This window comes from Humulus lupulus, chromosome 5, assembly GCF_963169125.1.
Source record: "Humulus lupulus chromosome 5, drHumLupu1.1, whole genome shotgun sequence".
In the NCBI taxonomy this organism is placed as follows: Eukaryota; Viridiplantae; Streptophyta; class Magnoliopsida; order Rosales; family Cannabaceae; genus Humulus; species Humulus lupulus.
Genome location: NC_084797.1, coordinates 214,819,773 through 214,834,709, shown reverse-complemented (window position 1 = coordinate 214,834,709; position 14,937 = coordinate 214,819,773). Strand labels below are relative to the sequence as shown.

Genomic DNA, 14,937 nt, shown 5'->3' with positions numbered 1-14,937 from the left:
TAATATAAAAACAACAACAAAAAATAATAAAAAATTATATTTGATATAGTTGAAAAGAATATACATAGTTAATTTGGTTGTTTGTTGAGGCTGATTTAGGAAAATCTATAGATGATTTGGTTGCATAATGAGATTGATTTGGTTACTTACATTATTTTGATTAGGTTGCTTTCTTTTTTGTTGAAGTTGATAAGAATTTTTATAGTTGTTTTACTAATTTTTTTTTTTAAGTTGATAAGAATTTTTATAGTTGTTTCACTAATTTTTTATTTTTGAACTTGATAAGAATTTTTATAGTTGTTGAAGTTTTACTAAGTTGATTTGACACAAAATCAATCTAGCAACCAAAATAAATGACAAAAGCAATTTATCCACTAGTATTAAAAACTCAACTTAATCAACCAAACAGACAAATAACAATAAGAGAAGTGCTATGGACAAATCATGGTTCAACCTCTCATTAAAAATTATTTATATAAGCTCTTCCAGGTGTCAATGAGAAAGTAAGTGTCTGAATAAGAGGTTGATCCATAGCACTTCTCATAACAATAAATAGCAACCAAAAAATCATCCTAACACAACAACAACATAATCATTCTAAACAAACAAAACAACAAATTTTATTTTCAGTCATTAGAGCAAAAACTAATAGTTTTAATTAAAAGTAGCAAATATATAAACAAAGTGATTAGTTTCCATCAAATTGTGATTTCCAATCACCCAACACCCTCGTACCAAAGGCTACAAAATTCAAATCCTAAGACTTCATCAAGACCCAATAATCAAGAAAGAGCAATGAAAACCCATATAGAATTTTCGAAATATTATATACTCAAAGAGTAATGATATGTGTACCTAAAGTATGCACTCAAACATTACACATAGTGACGTGTCACTGCTTTTTAAAACAGTAGGTGTATATTTTGGGTACACATATCATTACTCGTACTCAAAAGCCTCAAATTCTCCATTAAAAATCAATGCACAGAATAATATACATGTGGAATGAAAATGGAATGTAATTGAAACACATTGGTGTGACCTATTTTAAGAAAGTGAAGCGGATGGAAGTAAACTGCCAGCATTATCATCCAATTCAAATGGCTTATCATGTTGCATAGTGTAATCGATAGCTATATCAATGGAAAGCTTTTGAGTTGGTAAAACTGCTGATGCATTTCAAAGACAAATTTCTGTATTCAAATCGTTTAATAATTACTTAGCTGCCTCTGCGAAAGGGATAGCGCAATGCGCATGAATAGAACTAAAGCTATTTTAATACCTCTTCAATTTAGAAAATTGCTTCATATAGGGCATAAGATAATAAGAGAGAATAAATGATGTGTCCTCATACGGTAATAAAACAAATTATCCAATGAAATTGATAACTCTGGAATAAAGAGTTATTTCATGTGATTTTGAATTTATAATTGTGAAAAAATCATGAGTGATGTTAGTTTAATTTTAGTTTTTGTAGTTATCTTTGATGTTTTCATTATTTTAATTAAGTGTAATTATTTTTAGTTTTTAATAGCTCTTGGGTTAAAGATAATGATTTCATGGATAGATATGTGCACAAAAGAATGAGTTAGCATATTAATTTATTGTGATGAATTTATGTGTTGATGGCTGAATATTCAGGATTGCTGCAGCAAGACTGAAGCATTGTGATCAGGTGTATTTTGGAGGAGGGAACACGTGGCAGTCAAGAGGCAAGCTTATATTTCGGCTGATGTGGCAATGGCAGTAGGAATTAATAAGCATTTTGGAGAAAATGACAAAAGAGAAAGAAGACTTTATGTTTTGGGAGAAAAAGATGGGCATTATGGTACTTTTGGAGGAGAAGAAGAAAACCTAATATACCAAAATAATGCTCCAGTCGTAACATACAACCAGCAGCCATTTTTGGCAAAGAAAACCAGAGAGAATATCAGATAAAAACGCCAGGAAGAAATAGAAGAGAGGTTCAAGAAAGAAAGAGGCCAACCAAAGAAACTCAAGCATCATTTGGATTTGTTTTTCTCCTCTTTCTAAACTCTATTGTATTAATTTCTGAGTTGGATTTTAACTAAATATTATGGGCTGTTTTGATTATGAATTAATGTATATGAAATCAGCCATGAACTAAGTTCTTGGTGGCTTGAATTGTTGATGAACCCTATGTTATAATCTATCCATTTCTTGCACTTTATTTTAGTAAAATCTCCCTTAATCATTCAAGTGTGCTTAAATTGATTTCTTGTTGTTGTTTGGCCAGCAATGGCAAGTTATTTTAATTATATTTAATGCTGGAAAGGTTGAATGTAATAGGAAAAGCTTGAATGACACAAGTCATAATCTAGGTTAGGTTATGTTAGTAATTAATATAGGGATATGTTAATTACCTTGTGTAACATATGAGAAGTGAACTGTGATTGCATTCTTAAATCTGATTTTTGCATAGGAATATGTTTAATTAGGTAGAAGAATTAAGGTCATAAGATTTGGGAAAATTTTATGCGTGTTAAATGAACTTTTTGTTATCCTGGGAGTTTTGCTAGAAAATTGCTGCAGCAATACGTTCGCAATGTGTTCAGGAAAAATAATATAGGGGGATTCAATGATTCAAGTCCATTTTAAAATTTATATATTTCTCTCAAGGTTCTTGTTCAGTTTACTTTGAGTAATTTTACTTTCTTTTTATTGGGTTAATTGAAAAATCAAAGACATTCAAATTGTTCACTAGTGTAATTGTTTAGTAATTAATTTTTGCATTTAGTTTTAATTTGCAATCCCCGTGGAAACGATCTTGAATACTTACTACTTTCTTACTTGTTTTGTGACTGTGTACACTTGCACATTTTAATTAAATCAATTTTCACAACAAGTTTTTAGCGCCGTTGCCGGGGATTGAAAATTTAGAAAATTAAAGCTATTTTAATACCTCTTCAATTTAGAAAATTGCTTCATATAGGGCATAAGATAATAAGAGAGAATAAATGATGTGTCCTCAGACGGTAATAAAACAAATTATCCAATGAAATACCATAAAAACTAGATATATTAAATTAGATAGCAAATCATTCAAATGAAACATGACTCAAGGTATATCAATCTCCAAAATTTCAAACGCAAAATAACAACTACAACGTTCTCGAGACAATGTCCTGAAAATGATCCAAAAACACAAACAATACGACCAAAATCAACGGTAACGCGGAAGAGAGACAGTGTTGTTTTTCTTCCATGTTGCCCTGCGGGAAGGTCGGTTCTTGTGGTTCCTGTGTCCCTTTCCACGCAGACCTCTGAACTTCTTGCCTGCAGAGGTAAGACCACGAAGCTCTCTGTGCTTGTGAACAGGATTGCAGAGCCAGTTGATTCTTGGGTCATTACGGACTGCGTTGTGGGCAACATCCACCAATATCACCTCAAAGTACTTGTAAGTCGAATCCTGCATCAACACTATACTCAGTCACAAAAATACAAGATAGAATAGCATCTAAAAGAAAAAAACAATAATAAAAATAAGACTTTTTTTTCAAGGCCTTTAAAGGGTAGAAATATTGACCTCGTTGATCCAGTAGGAATTGAGAACCCTGAGACCTCCCAACTTGCGTCCGGCACGTTCCTCAGCAACAGACCTCTTGCTTCTCTGAAACTTCAATTGAGTAACTCCCTGGTTTGTGGGCTTACCATAGACAATACCCTTGGGGACTGGCCTCTTTCTTCCACCACGCCTCACGCGTACACGGTAAACAACGTATCCCTAAAATCACCAATCAAATAGTTTCAGAACCAAATAATGAAATAACTGCAAACACGAGACTAATTCCCAAGCCATTGAAGTGATTTACAAAACAATAACACAATCACAGACTTCAACACAAGCCAGAGCCAGGCACATTAACTTGTTTGCTCCCCAAACATGGCCCATTGTTTGCATCATCTCAAGTCAAAAGCAAGAGTTGGAAATATACAGAGCTTGCATGGTCAGTTGTGTGATATTTTATTTTATATAGCTGGGTATACAAACACCCAATCAATTTACCAAAGCCATGTCCCTAAGAAGACTTTGGCCATCAGGGAACTGATACCACACCAGCAAGTAGTAACAACTAATGCTATACAAGACCTTCAGCGTATCTACATTACCATTAGAATAACATTAATTCCTAAAGAGCTAAGAGAAAATGAATCAAATAGTAGTTTTCACAGTGAAAGAAAACACCAACAAAAAGCTTGCTAGCTACAAACCCATCATTCAAGATCAAAACAATCTCGAACAAGCTGAACATTTATAATTGACAATTAACATGATTAACACTAATTGCATTTTCAGGTATTGAAACCATCAAAAATACCTGCTTGGCCTTGTAACCCAAACGACGAGCTTTGTCTGGGCGTGTTGGCCTAGTGACTCGGACGATGGAAGGATGCTGGCGGTATTCCCAACACCTTACCCTCTGCAAGAACCTCATCACATCGGATTGTTTCTTCCTCCATAGCTCCGAAACGTACTTGTAAGCCCCTAAATCACCAAACTCAATTAGAAGCTATAACTAAAACATTAAAATTTCAAAATAAGAAAAATGCACTTGCTGTTTTGCACTTCACATATAAATTAAATACACATGTTGAAATTCTTCTAGCACAAAACACCATGGCATCTTAGAGAAATGAATACCATAAATAAATAAACTCGTTAAACTAAACCTTACTTCCCCTAAAAAAAACCACTAAATATACAGATCTGAGAATTATTTTCTGCTTTATCTCGGATACTAGTAGCAAAAACGCTCCAATGCATAAACTATTAACTGACCCAACTTTTTTTTCATTTTAAAAAAAATTAATAAAAAGAAAAACAAGAAACTTCATCGCCCATTATGTTCTGCTACTTCCTGGTTTTATCCGTAAGAAGATCAATTATGTGCATACCAATCATTCAAACATAGCCAATACATATCTCTAGAAAAAAGTTGAGCAACACCGAAAACATATCCTCTAAAATATACATATACACATATATCAAACCACAGAATGTACAATTACACGTTAGAATCACATATCATAATCAACCTGAGTTTAGGGTTTAAGGATACACAGAAGAAAATAGAAAAGGTACCCATTGAATCAGAAATGAGCTGCGCACGAAGTAGGCTGAGGTTTTCGCTTCGCTGAGAACTAGGGTTTGAGATGAACCCGACCTTTATAAAGGTTGAACGTGGCCATGGACTTTTAATATGGGCCAAAAATTAAGCCCATATCATAAATATGGCCCATTAGTAAGACCAGGTAAGAAACCAAATAGTCCTACGGTTAGGCCCAGGTTAGCTTCATGCAAAATTAACCTCACAACTCAATTTGATATTAAAAGGGAAATTTGATTGGGGCACGGTGGAAAATGAGTTTTAATAGTGTGTGAAAATAAGTAAATGTATATATTTTTAATTTTGTAGTAAAATAGTTTAATCATCTTTTTAATATCATTTATTACTAAATATGTCATTTAACAAATTATTATTTTATTCTAAATATTTTAATATTATGGTATATGTATATTAGTTTTGTTTAATTAGTTTTTATTTTAAAGTTATTTTGATTTTTTTCGTTTTTTATGGGTTGTTGAATGATATACCATACCAAAAAATATATATACTGAGTTGAAAAATAATATACCATCAAAACTTACAAAATTATTACTAAAAAATGTATATACTATGCTAACAAAGTTATATACTACCATTAAAATGTAGGGATATTTGCGGCGAAAATACCTAAGTTTTTCACTTTATAACACTTAAATACCTAACTCTTTTTCTTTATGGCTAAAATACCTAACGTTACACTTTCTTGGCTTCCGTAGGTATCTGGCCGTTAAGTGTCAGGAAAGCGCCTATGTGGTGGCTTCTAATTGGTCTAAGTGTATATTTTTTATTTTTTAATTAAAAAAACTCATTTATATATTTAAAAATTAAATAAAAATCTAATAAAAACTTAAAAATGATTTAAAATTCATATTTTAATTAAATTAAAATTAAATATTATTAATTAAAATCCCTAAAAATAAAAATCTTATTAAAAATAAAACAGAAATCTGATTAATAACTAATTAAAATTAAAACATTATCAAAATTAAAATAAATTTAAAACAATTAAGAACTAAATAAGACATTGTTTCCAAGATTTGCAAACCCAAGCTGGTAAGATCTAAAACACAGATTTACAAACCTAGATTTACAAGATCCAAGCTAACCCAAACTTAAGAACAATTACAAAGTCTATATTCCCAAATCATAAAAAAATTAACATTTCAATCCAATCTCATAATCAAAACAAATTTCAAAATCAATACAAACTTTCAAACAATTCAGATCTTAGATCTCAAACAATTCAAATCCATACAAATATTCAAACATTCAATCAAAGCTAATCTCAAAATCAGTACAAACAACATTACAAAATCAATCAAACAATACCCAAATATGAAGAAATCCACAATTCCGAAGCAACCCAGTCGCAAAGCCATCCACGCCTTTGTCTTGACGAAGCCCCAAATCTCCACGAAGACGAAGCCCCAGATCTCGGAGAAGCCAAGTTCGCATCCATGCCTCTGTCGTGAAGCTTCGCACTGAAGCCACCCTTGAAGATCTGCCCTGTTGAACTAAAGATGTAGCATCAGGAGATGCCCAGCTTGCCTCAATCACTAGAGCCCAACCACGGCCACTTCTCAGTCTCCATCTTTGCCCCATGTCGAAGAGGCGCATGAAGACCCATCACTAGCCATTCCATGCTCAAGGGTTGTCGGAGTTCCGTCTGAAGCTAGCCCCATCGGCATCGCAGATCCATCTTCTCCAGAGATGCCCAGCCTGCCTCAATCACTGGAGCCCAACCACAGCCACTTCTCAGTCTCCATCTCTGCCCCATGTCGAAGAGGCGCATGAAGACCCATCACTAGCCATTCCATGCTCAAGGGTTGTCGGAGTTCCGTCTGAAGCTAGCCCCATCGGCATCGCAGATCCATCTTCTCCAGCCTACATGCCGACTGCTGAGCTCCATCCAAGCAAACCCAAATCTGTGCTCTTTGTCCTCCTTCGGTCCAAGCAATCCCACCTAGCAACCCAGAAAAAAGAAGAAGAGGAAGAACAGTGAGGATGAACAATCGGGATAGAGAAAGAGAAAAAATGTATATATTTTAATTAGATTTTTAGTTTTAGGTATTTTGAATAATGATTTTTAATTTTAATTTAATTAAAGTATGATTTTTAAATAAATTTTAATTTGTTATTAGATTTTTAATGAGTTTTATTTCATTTTTAAATATTTAAATGAATTTTTAAATAGAAATTCAATTAATAATAATATGGACCAATCAAAAATTGTCACATAGGCGCTGATCTGTTAGATAACGGTGAGGTACCAACGGGTGCCAAGAAAGTGTAATGGAAAGTATTTTAGCCGCAAAAAAAAAGAGTTAGGTATTTAAGTGTCATAATTTGAAAAATTTAGGTATTTTCGCCGCAAATATCCCTAAAATGTATATACTATGATACAAAATTATATACTACCACTATGTATAATAAAATAGAAACTAAATATCACAAAAAAAAAAATTATATATCATACCACAAAAAATATATATACACTAATTGAAAAATAATATACCAACAACCTATAAAAAACTTAAAAAATCCATATAACTTTAAAATAAAAACTAATTAAACAAAACTAATATACATATATCACTATATTAAAGTCATGCAGTCCTAAATAAATAAATAAATTATAAAAAATGGCAATTTAGGCAATCAACAATGTAAAATGTTCATTTCTCTACAATTTTAAAAATGAGGATATTAACTTTTTAATGCATTTATTTTGAGTCATTTCCTATAATTTCTCAAATTTTATGTCCTATAACATAGCTAATTTTGTTAAAATACCTACATAACTTACTTTTCCAAACATATGTTAATTCTAATTTTTTTTTGGACAAAAACACTCCTAACATTAAACACTCTCATCCCAGCCAAACTCTCTCATTTTTCTCTCAGCCGAATTTTCTCTCAACCTCTCAGACCCCTCACATTATCACTATCTCTCTCAGGTGAAACTCTCTCTCTCTCCTCGTCACAGCTGTCGTCGCCACCATCTTCTCTGTCATCGGCAATAGTTTTATGTTTTCTTAAAAAAAAATTTGAATCGTAATGTATAAAATCGATGAATTGGGTTTGATTTTAATCCTAATATAGGATTTTAATCTCTATTTTGAAAAAATATGGCTTTAAATGGGTTTGATTCTATGTGCATCGTTTTGGAAGATTGGGTTTAAGTTCTGCAAATTTTTTGTCGATCGATGTTCATTCGATGCCATTTCGATGTCATTTTGATGCTTAATCGATGGTAATTCGATGACATTCAGTGCATGTGTATATTTTTAAATAATTGAAATGTTGTGTCATCGATGCTCAATCGATGGTATTTCGATGGACCATTAAATAGAGGCGATAGTCAATCGATGGTATATTAATGTCATTTCAATGCTTGCATGGTTTTCAGTTTTCTTTATGTATAAAATCGATGAAATTTCAATTATATGTCGATGCTGATTTCAATGGTTTTTTAGTATTAGTTGTTATTTGTTAAATGTCCATCGATGCAATTTCGATTCTAGTTCGATGGTATTTCGATGCTTTCTTGATTTTGGTTATCTTTTGATTATATTAATTTCAATGTTATGTTGATGTTATTTCAATGTCATTTCGATGGTTGTTCGATCACACTAATTTAAATGGTGATGCATCGATGCTATGTCAATGCGATGTCGATGGCTTTTATATGTTATCTACTTGAAAGATATTCGATGCATAATTGATGCTATTTCGATGGCATATCAATACATTGTTTGTTGATTTTATTTGGGATATTTGGGGCGAAAATACCTAAGTTTTTTACTTTATAACACTTAAATACCTAAGTCTTTTTTTTTTGCAGCTAAAATACCTTTCGTCAACATTTTTGGCAGCCGTAGGTACCTGGCTGTTAAGTGTCAGGTAAACGCCTACATGTCAACCTCTAATTGGTTCAAGTTATATCATTTTTATTTTTTATTTAAAAAAATCATTTAAACATTAAAAATTATCAAAAATATCATAAAAAATAAAAAATGATTATAAAAATTAAAAAGTAATTTAAAAACTTAATACCTAAATTAAATTTAAACAGAAAGTAAATTAGATTAACTTAACTTAAAAATTAAAAAAATCAAAATTTTTAAACAAATTAAATTTAATAAATTTATTAAAACTCATTTATAACAAATCAAATACAAATCCAAAATTATTCCAAAAGTTTCTAACCCATAAAACTAACTAAAATTATTGTTCATCTTCTTTGCTTGTTATATAAGAATCCATTACATTCATAACCTATTACAGAAAATGGAATGTTGCAAAAAAAAAAAAATTACAAAAAATGGAATAGACCCAAAACAAATCATCTCGTACCCATCGACCATTGGTCTCTACAAACAAGTCAAACTCTTATTGCTTATCTCAAATACAACAACCTAGAATTTTTTCAACAAATTTGAAAAGAAAAGAAAAAATAAACCCAGAATTTTCAAGATCGGGTTCAAGCAAATACCAAACTCAGATTCAAGTAATCCTAAAATTCGAGCAAACCAAGATTCAAGAACAATACAATATATTTATTCCCAAACCGTAAAAAGTTCAACATTTCAATCCAAATGAGTGTAAGCAACACAAGAAAAACATTCTTTAACTAAATTAAAATTTGAACCTGCATTCAAATCTCAATATAAATAAAATTACAAGAACAGAAATCCAAAAACCCATCAAGGCATCTTCTCAAATATCAATTCAGCAATCAAAAAATTAAACCCCATCTCAAATGTGAAAAAAATCCAAAAGAGAAGCATCTGTCGAATCTTCACCCACCAAAGTTCCAAGCTAGCAAGAAAAAAAAAAGAATGCAAGAAGAAGGTCAACCACAGCTTTCCAGCTCCATCCGTCCATTAACCACCCATGAACTTGATGTCCATCAGCCACAACGTCACATATCCGTTCATCCGTCACCCACAAACCAAGATCCCAAGCTTCCAATAATCAGATCTCAAATCTCCCAAGCTTTGTTGCAGATCGTGGACGGTGCACCTAGACACCTTGAAGTCGACGAGGTGCCATTGAAGTTGTCAACCATTGAAGTTGAAAGGGGGATCTGAAGAAAACAGAATGGGAAGAAGGGGGTATCATGTAGGGAAGAGGGAGAGAAAGAAAGGGGAAAAATGATTTTTTTTTTAATATTTTTTATTATTTCTTATTGATTTTTAATTTTTTTAAAATTTTAAATAATTTTTTTAATGTTTAAATGATTTTTTAAATGAAAAATAAAAATTATATAACTTGAACCAATTAGAGGTTGACACATAGGTGCTTACCTGGAACTTAACAACCAGGTACCTACGGCTGCCAAAAATGTTGACGAAAGGTATTTTAGCCGCAAAAAAAAAAGACTTGGGTATTTAAGTGTTATAAAGTAAAAAACTTAGGTTTATTCGCTGCAAATATCCCATTTTATTTTGTATATAATCGATTTCGATGTTATTTCGATACTAATTTGATGGTGGCTTAGTTCAGTTGTTATTTATTAAATGTATATCGATGCATATCGATAATTTGTTTGTTGATTTGTAACATTAGTTTCGATGGTATATCAATAGTATTTCGATATTGTTTCGATGCATACTTGTATATGTTTATTTTTGCTTTTTGCTTCGATGTCAAATCGATGGTAATGTGATGACATTTCGATGATAACAGCATATTGAGTTTTTTTTTGTAAATTTATCTAACTAATTCTCTTTTTTTGTGTGGATATTTTGCAGATGCCACCCAAAGTATCCCACCGCTTGAGATCCCCATAGAGGATCATTAAGTCGGTCGTATGACCTATAGGGGTTCCGGGAGGTTGACTAAATTGAAAAAAAGGTTTGAGGAACATGGATTGTTGGGGAGGGTGAATGAGTCTATTTTTAAACCATTCTTCACAACCCTTACCTTTTCGTTCTCTGGGGCATTGGTGCACACACTGCTTTTGTGGAAGGTGAAGTCTCCGCGTGGCGATGAGGTACACTTCTTGATGGGCCCAAACTTATGTAAGTTTTGTTAGATTAGCTTATACGTGATCTTTATTTATTTTCATGTATATCTAATATTAAACAAATTAATACGAGATAGTCTAAAACATGTTTCTAAAATTGAATTCAAAGAGAATCAAAGAATATAATACTTACAGTATACACAGCGGAATTAAATAGTCCTTCCTTCAGTTTCTCTAACTCTTGTATCCTCAGAGTATTATCAAGAAACTGAACCGATCTTCTATTTTCTTTACAATCTTCCAATGTATCCTTAGAACCACCTAGACTAGTGTGGGCAATTCTCAACACATGAGATAGATATAGAGAGAAGAAGAGAAAATAACAAAGAGGCTTAGAAAATTACTTGTGTTTAGAGAGAATCTAAAACTATCAGAAAATCTGACTTGTGACTTATGTTTTGACTTCTCTCTAAGCACTCATTTTATAGACTCAATTAGGTCATTTAATTTAATTAAAAAATCAATAAAATAATAGGCATTTTAAAGCCCTAGGTCGAAATTATCATGGGCTATAGACCCGTGAAATTTCTCATTTGATTATAAGCCCATTGGACTTAAAATCAAGACTTGTATTATCTTCTATTGATTTAATTAATTAAATAATTATTTAAATCCTTTATCAAATTAATTATTTATAATTTGAACCTTGATTTAAATTTATTTATTAATTTAGATACCAATTTATCTTAATTAATAAATCTGCCAAAACTTCTCTTTTCTTCTCAAAATTACACAAATCTGTGAAACTATCCAAAATTGACCTGGTCAACTTTGATAATTCTAATTGATGATTAAATCAATTAATTGAGACTATTTAGATGATTTTATCCAAGGTACCATGGGCCTATGAAATCAAGCTCCAATAAGTTATATTAAATCTAACAAATAAATTTATTAACTTATTAATTCCTCGTGGCTCCACTATAGACTCGGAATTGCACTCTTGAATTCATAGAACGCTCTATAACAAATATAGATACGTTATTAATTATCTATTATTACAACTATAATTGTCATTCAATCCTCTATAGACGGTCTACAATGAGATAAGACTAAAATACCGTTTTACCTCTCATTGTATTTTATCTTTAAAACACTTAGTTCCTTGTAAATGATATTTCAGTAAACTAGTTTAATTACTGAAATGAGATCTCTATCATTTAACACCTTGAACCAAAATAAAAGGAAACCATCGTTTCACTTCTTCATCAGAAGCTATAGATGTTCATATCTATGATTAACACTCCTACTCAATTATACTACCGAGTTCCCAAGATGTAAGTATGTGCTAGTTTGTAGGGTAAGCTGGTAATGAACAAGTCAAAGAACTCAAATAATACAATCAGTTAGAATACTAACCACTCAGAATTGAGATTGAATTGACCTATGGTCAACTATATGATATGACTAGAATAGATAATAACTGTATGTTTACTTATCTTATCAACTGTCAATATCGGTCCAGTCCGATGTAACAAATACATCCGATCTTATCTACTTTGCTAATGTTCTGGAAAGAACATAACACTATAATGTGTAAGTAGATCATATCGTAGATTGGCAAGTCAGTATAAATCCGGTGCACTGACTAATCTTGGGACTAACTTATTTTGAACATATAATCATATTTATATTCCACTGTGATTACGTCACTATAAATAAGATTAGCTATATGCTTGGGATTTAATAGAAGTTTATATTAAACAAATAATCATGAAAATAAAACATGTGAGCAAAGTGATTGACCAAGTCAAAAAATGATTTATATTCTTTTATTGATAATAAAATGAGATTACAAAGAATTTGAGTTTTTATTAAGGCATAAAACCCCAACAAGTTTAGGGTGCACGAGTTTGTCATTATGACTGGCCTGAGCTGCTCCTGTCACCACTTGTCGCTGACATTCAACCTCACCTTACGTCCTCCCACCTACTCGATACATATTTCAATGTGGGACCCGAGAAATACATTAAGTTCAATATGTTGGAACGAGCTTTTAGTATATGCGATGTATCTGATGATTTGTACAAGCTCAGTTTGGTTTACTCTATTTTAACGATACTCTATTTATTTGCAGCATCTTGATGCTATGAATTATCTTATTCGGAGACGTCTTTTGAGTTACCGAAGACATACCCTGTGAAAGCCATCGTACTTGATTCATCATTTGCACAGTATATTCCTGCTAGATATGACGACTTCAAGAACAAGAGCAGGACTTAGCAATGGGATGAGGACATTCTTAATTTCACGAAAGGATATGCTAAAAAATACAAGAAGCCTTGGGGTGATTGCAACGAGATCTACTTCCACTGGTGCCTAGAAAATCGTCATTGGGTCCTTTGCGAGATAAATTTGACTGATTGGATGATCACTGTTTTTTACTCAGATCATTCCAACTTTAGTCATGCTAAGTTGATTGAGTTGATCGAGCCTTGGACTGGTATGCTTCTATATTTACTCAATGCTTCTGGTATGTTTAAAGGACACCCCAAGTTGAAAATAGCTAGACCGAAGATCGTCGTTCCAAACTTTGATTGGCGACGCATGTCCACTGATATTGTCCCATAGTCTAGAACCAGGTATTTAGACGTACTAACTTCAGTTTGTCATAACACGGTTCTCCTTTAATTTTCAATAAACTCACAAATGCGATTTCAGTGGAGATTCGCCATCAAGCACTTGGAGTTCATTCTTGGAGATATTCCCTTATCATATGCCATCTAGGACCATATTCAATACTTCAAGGATAAATTATGCATCGATATTTTTTATGAGAACGTGTACCCTTGAATTTTTCAATATGTTAGAACTTTATTTTGATTTCCCCTTAGTTTTGTATATAAAAAATGTCATTTTGATGGCTATTCAATGGTACACAATAGTATATTTTTTTATGATTAAAATTGTTATACTTTCATTTCGATGCCACATCGATGCTTATGGCTAAATGATTAAAGAACAATGAATTTAGAAATGTCGATGCCACATCGATGCCGTTTCGATGACATATCGATGGCATACCTACTTTAAAAACTGGATACTTCCATTTTGATGCCACATCGATGGTATTTCAATGCCACGTCAATGCTTTTGGCTAAATGATTGATTAGTGCTCAAAAATATCAATTTATTAGCATTAAAGTGTAAAATAAATTAAGTTTTAATTAATATTTTCATGAATTTATTGTAATATATTTTATAATTGAAAATTTTAATTTTAATTTAATTTGTGTTTAATTTTCAGGAAATAAATTGAATTTGGACATTAAAAAAAAAAGAAGAAAGAAAGAAGTAAGAATGAAGAAAATGAAGGAAAGTGGCATTCTTGTGGTCCAAAAGCCCAGCAAGAATCGGCCCAAAGGACCCAGGCCTACCACCTAACCCATCCCCTGCCTATTTCCAGCGCGCTAGGTGGCACTCTCGCAGCCCGCCATGCGTCCTCCAGCGACTCGCCTACTTGACCCGCACCCAGACACGCATGACTCGCGTGACCTGCGCCCAGCCCACCTGCCTTCACCCCTAAGCGTGCGACATGTGGCGTGCTCTTATTGGTTGCGAATGGGTCAATGCTCCAACTGCCATACGCCACCTTCCAGCCCATTTTCTTGTGCATTTTGGGCATTGGACCTTCCATTTTGAGCTTTAAACCTCACATTTTGTTATTGATTTAGAAGAAAATGGGTATGATGACCGTTCACTAAAATAGTTAGGTTAATATTAATAATAAGATTTGATTTTTCAAAATTATATTTTATTATTAATATTTCAGATTTA

At 32.4% G+C, this 14,937-nt stretch overlaps 1 protein-coding gene across 1 annotated transcript; it reads right to left on the bottom strand.

Annotated features, from left to right (window-relative positions):
- Nucleotides 1-3,022: 3,022 nt before the first annotated feature.
- On the bottom strand, nt 3,023-5,225 carry LOC133778146 (large ribosomal subunit protein eL15y-like). Its single transcript, XM_062217982.1, has 4 exons — nt 5,105-5,225; nt 4,341-4,507; nt 3,548-3,745; nt 3,023-3,430 (listed from the first exon to the last, which is right to left on the bottom strand). Exons 1-4 carry the CDS (start codon nt 5,106-5,108, stop codon nt 3,185-3,187), a joined length of 615 nt encoding a protein of 204 aa, XP_062073966.1. The 5' UTR covers nt 5,109-5,225; the 3' UTR covers nt 3,023-3,184.
- Nucleotides 5,226-14,937: the final 9,712 nt, after the last annotated feature.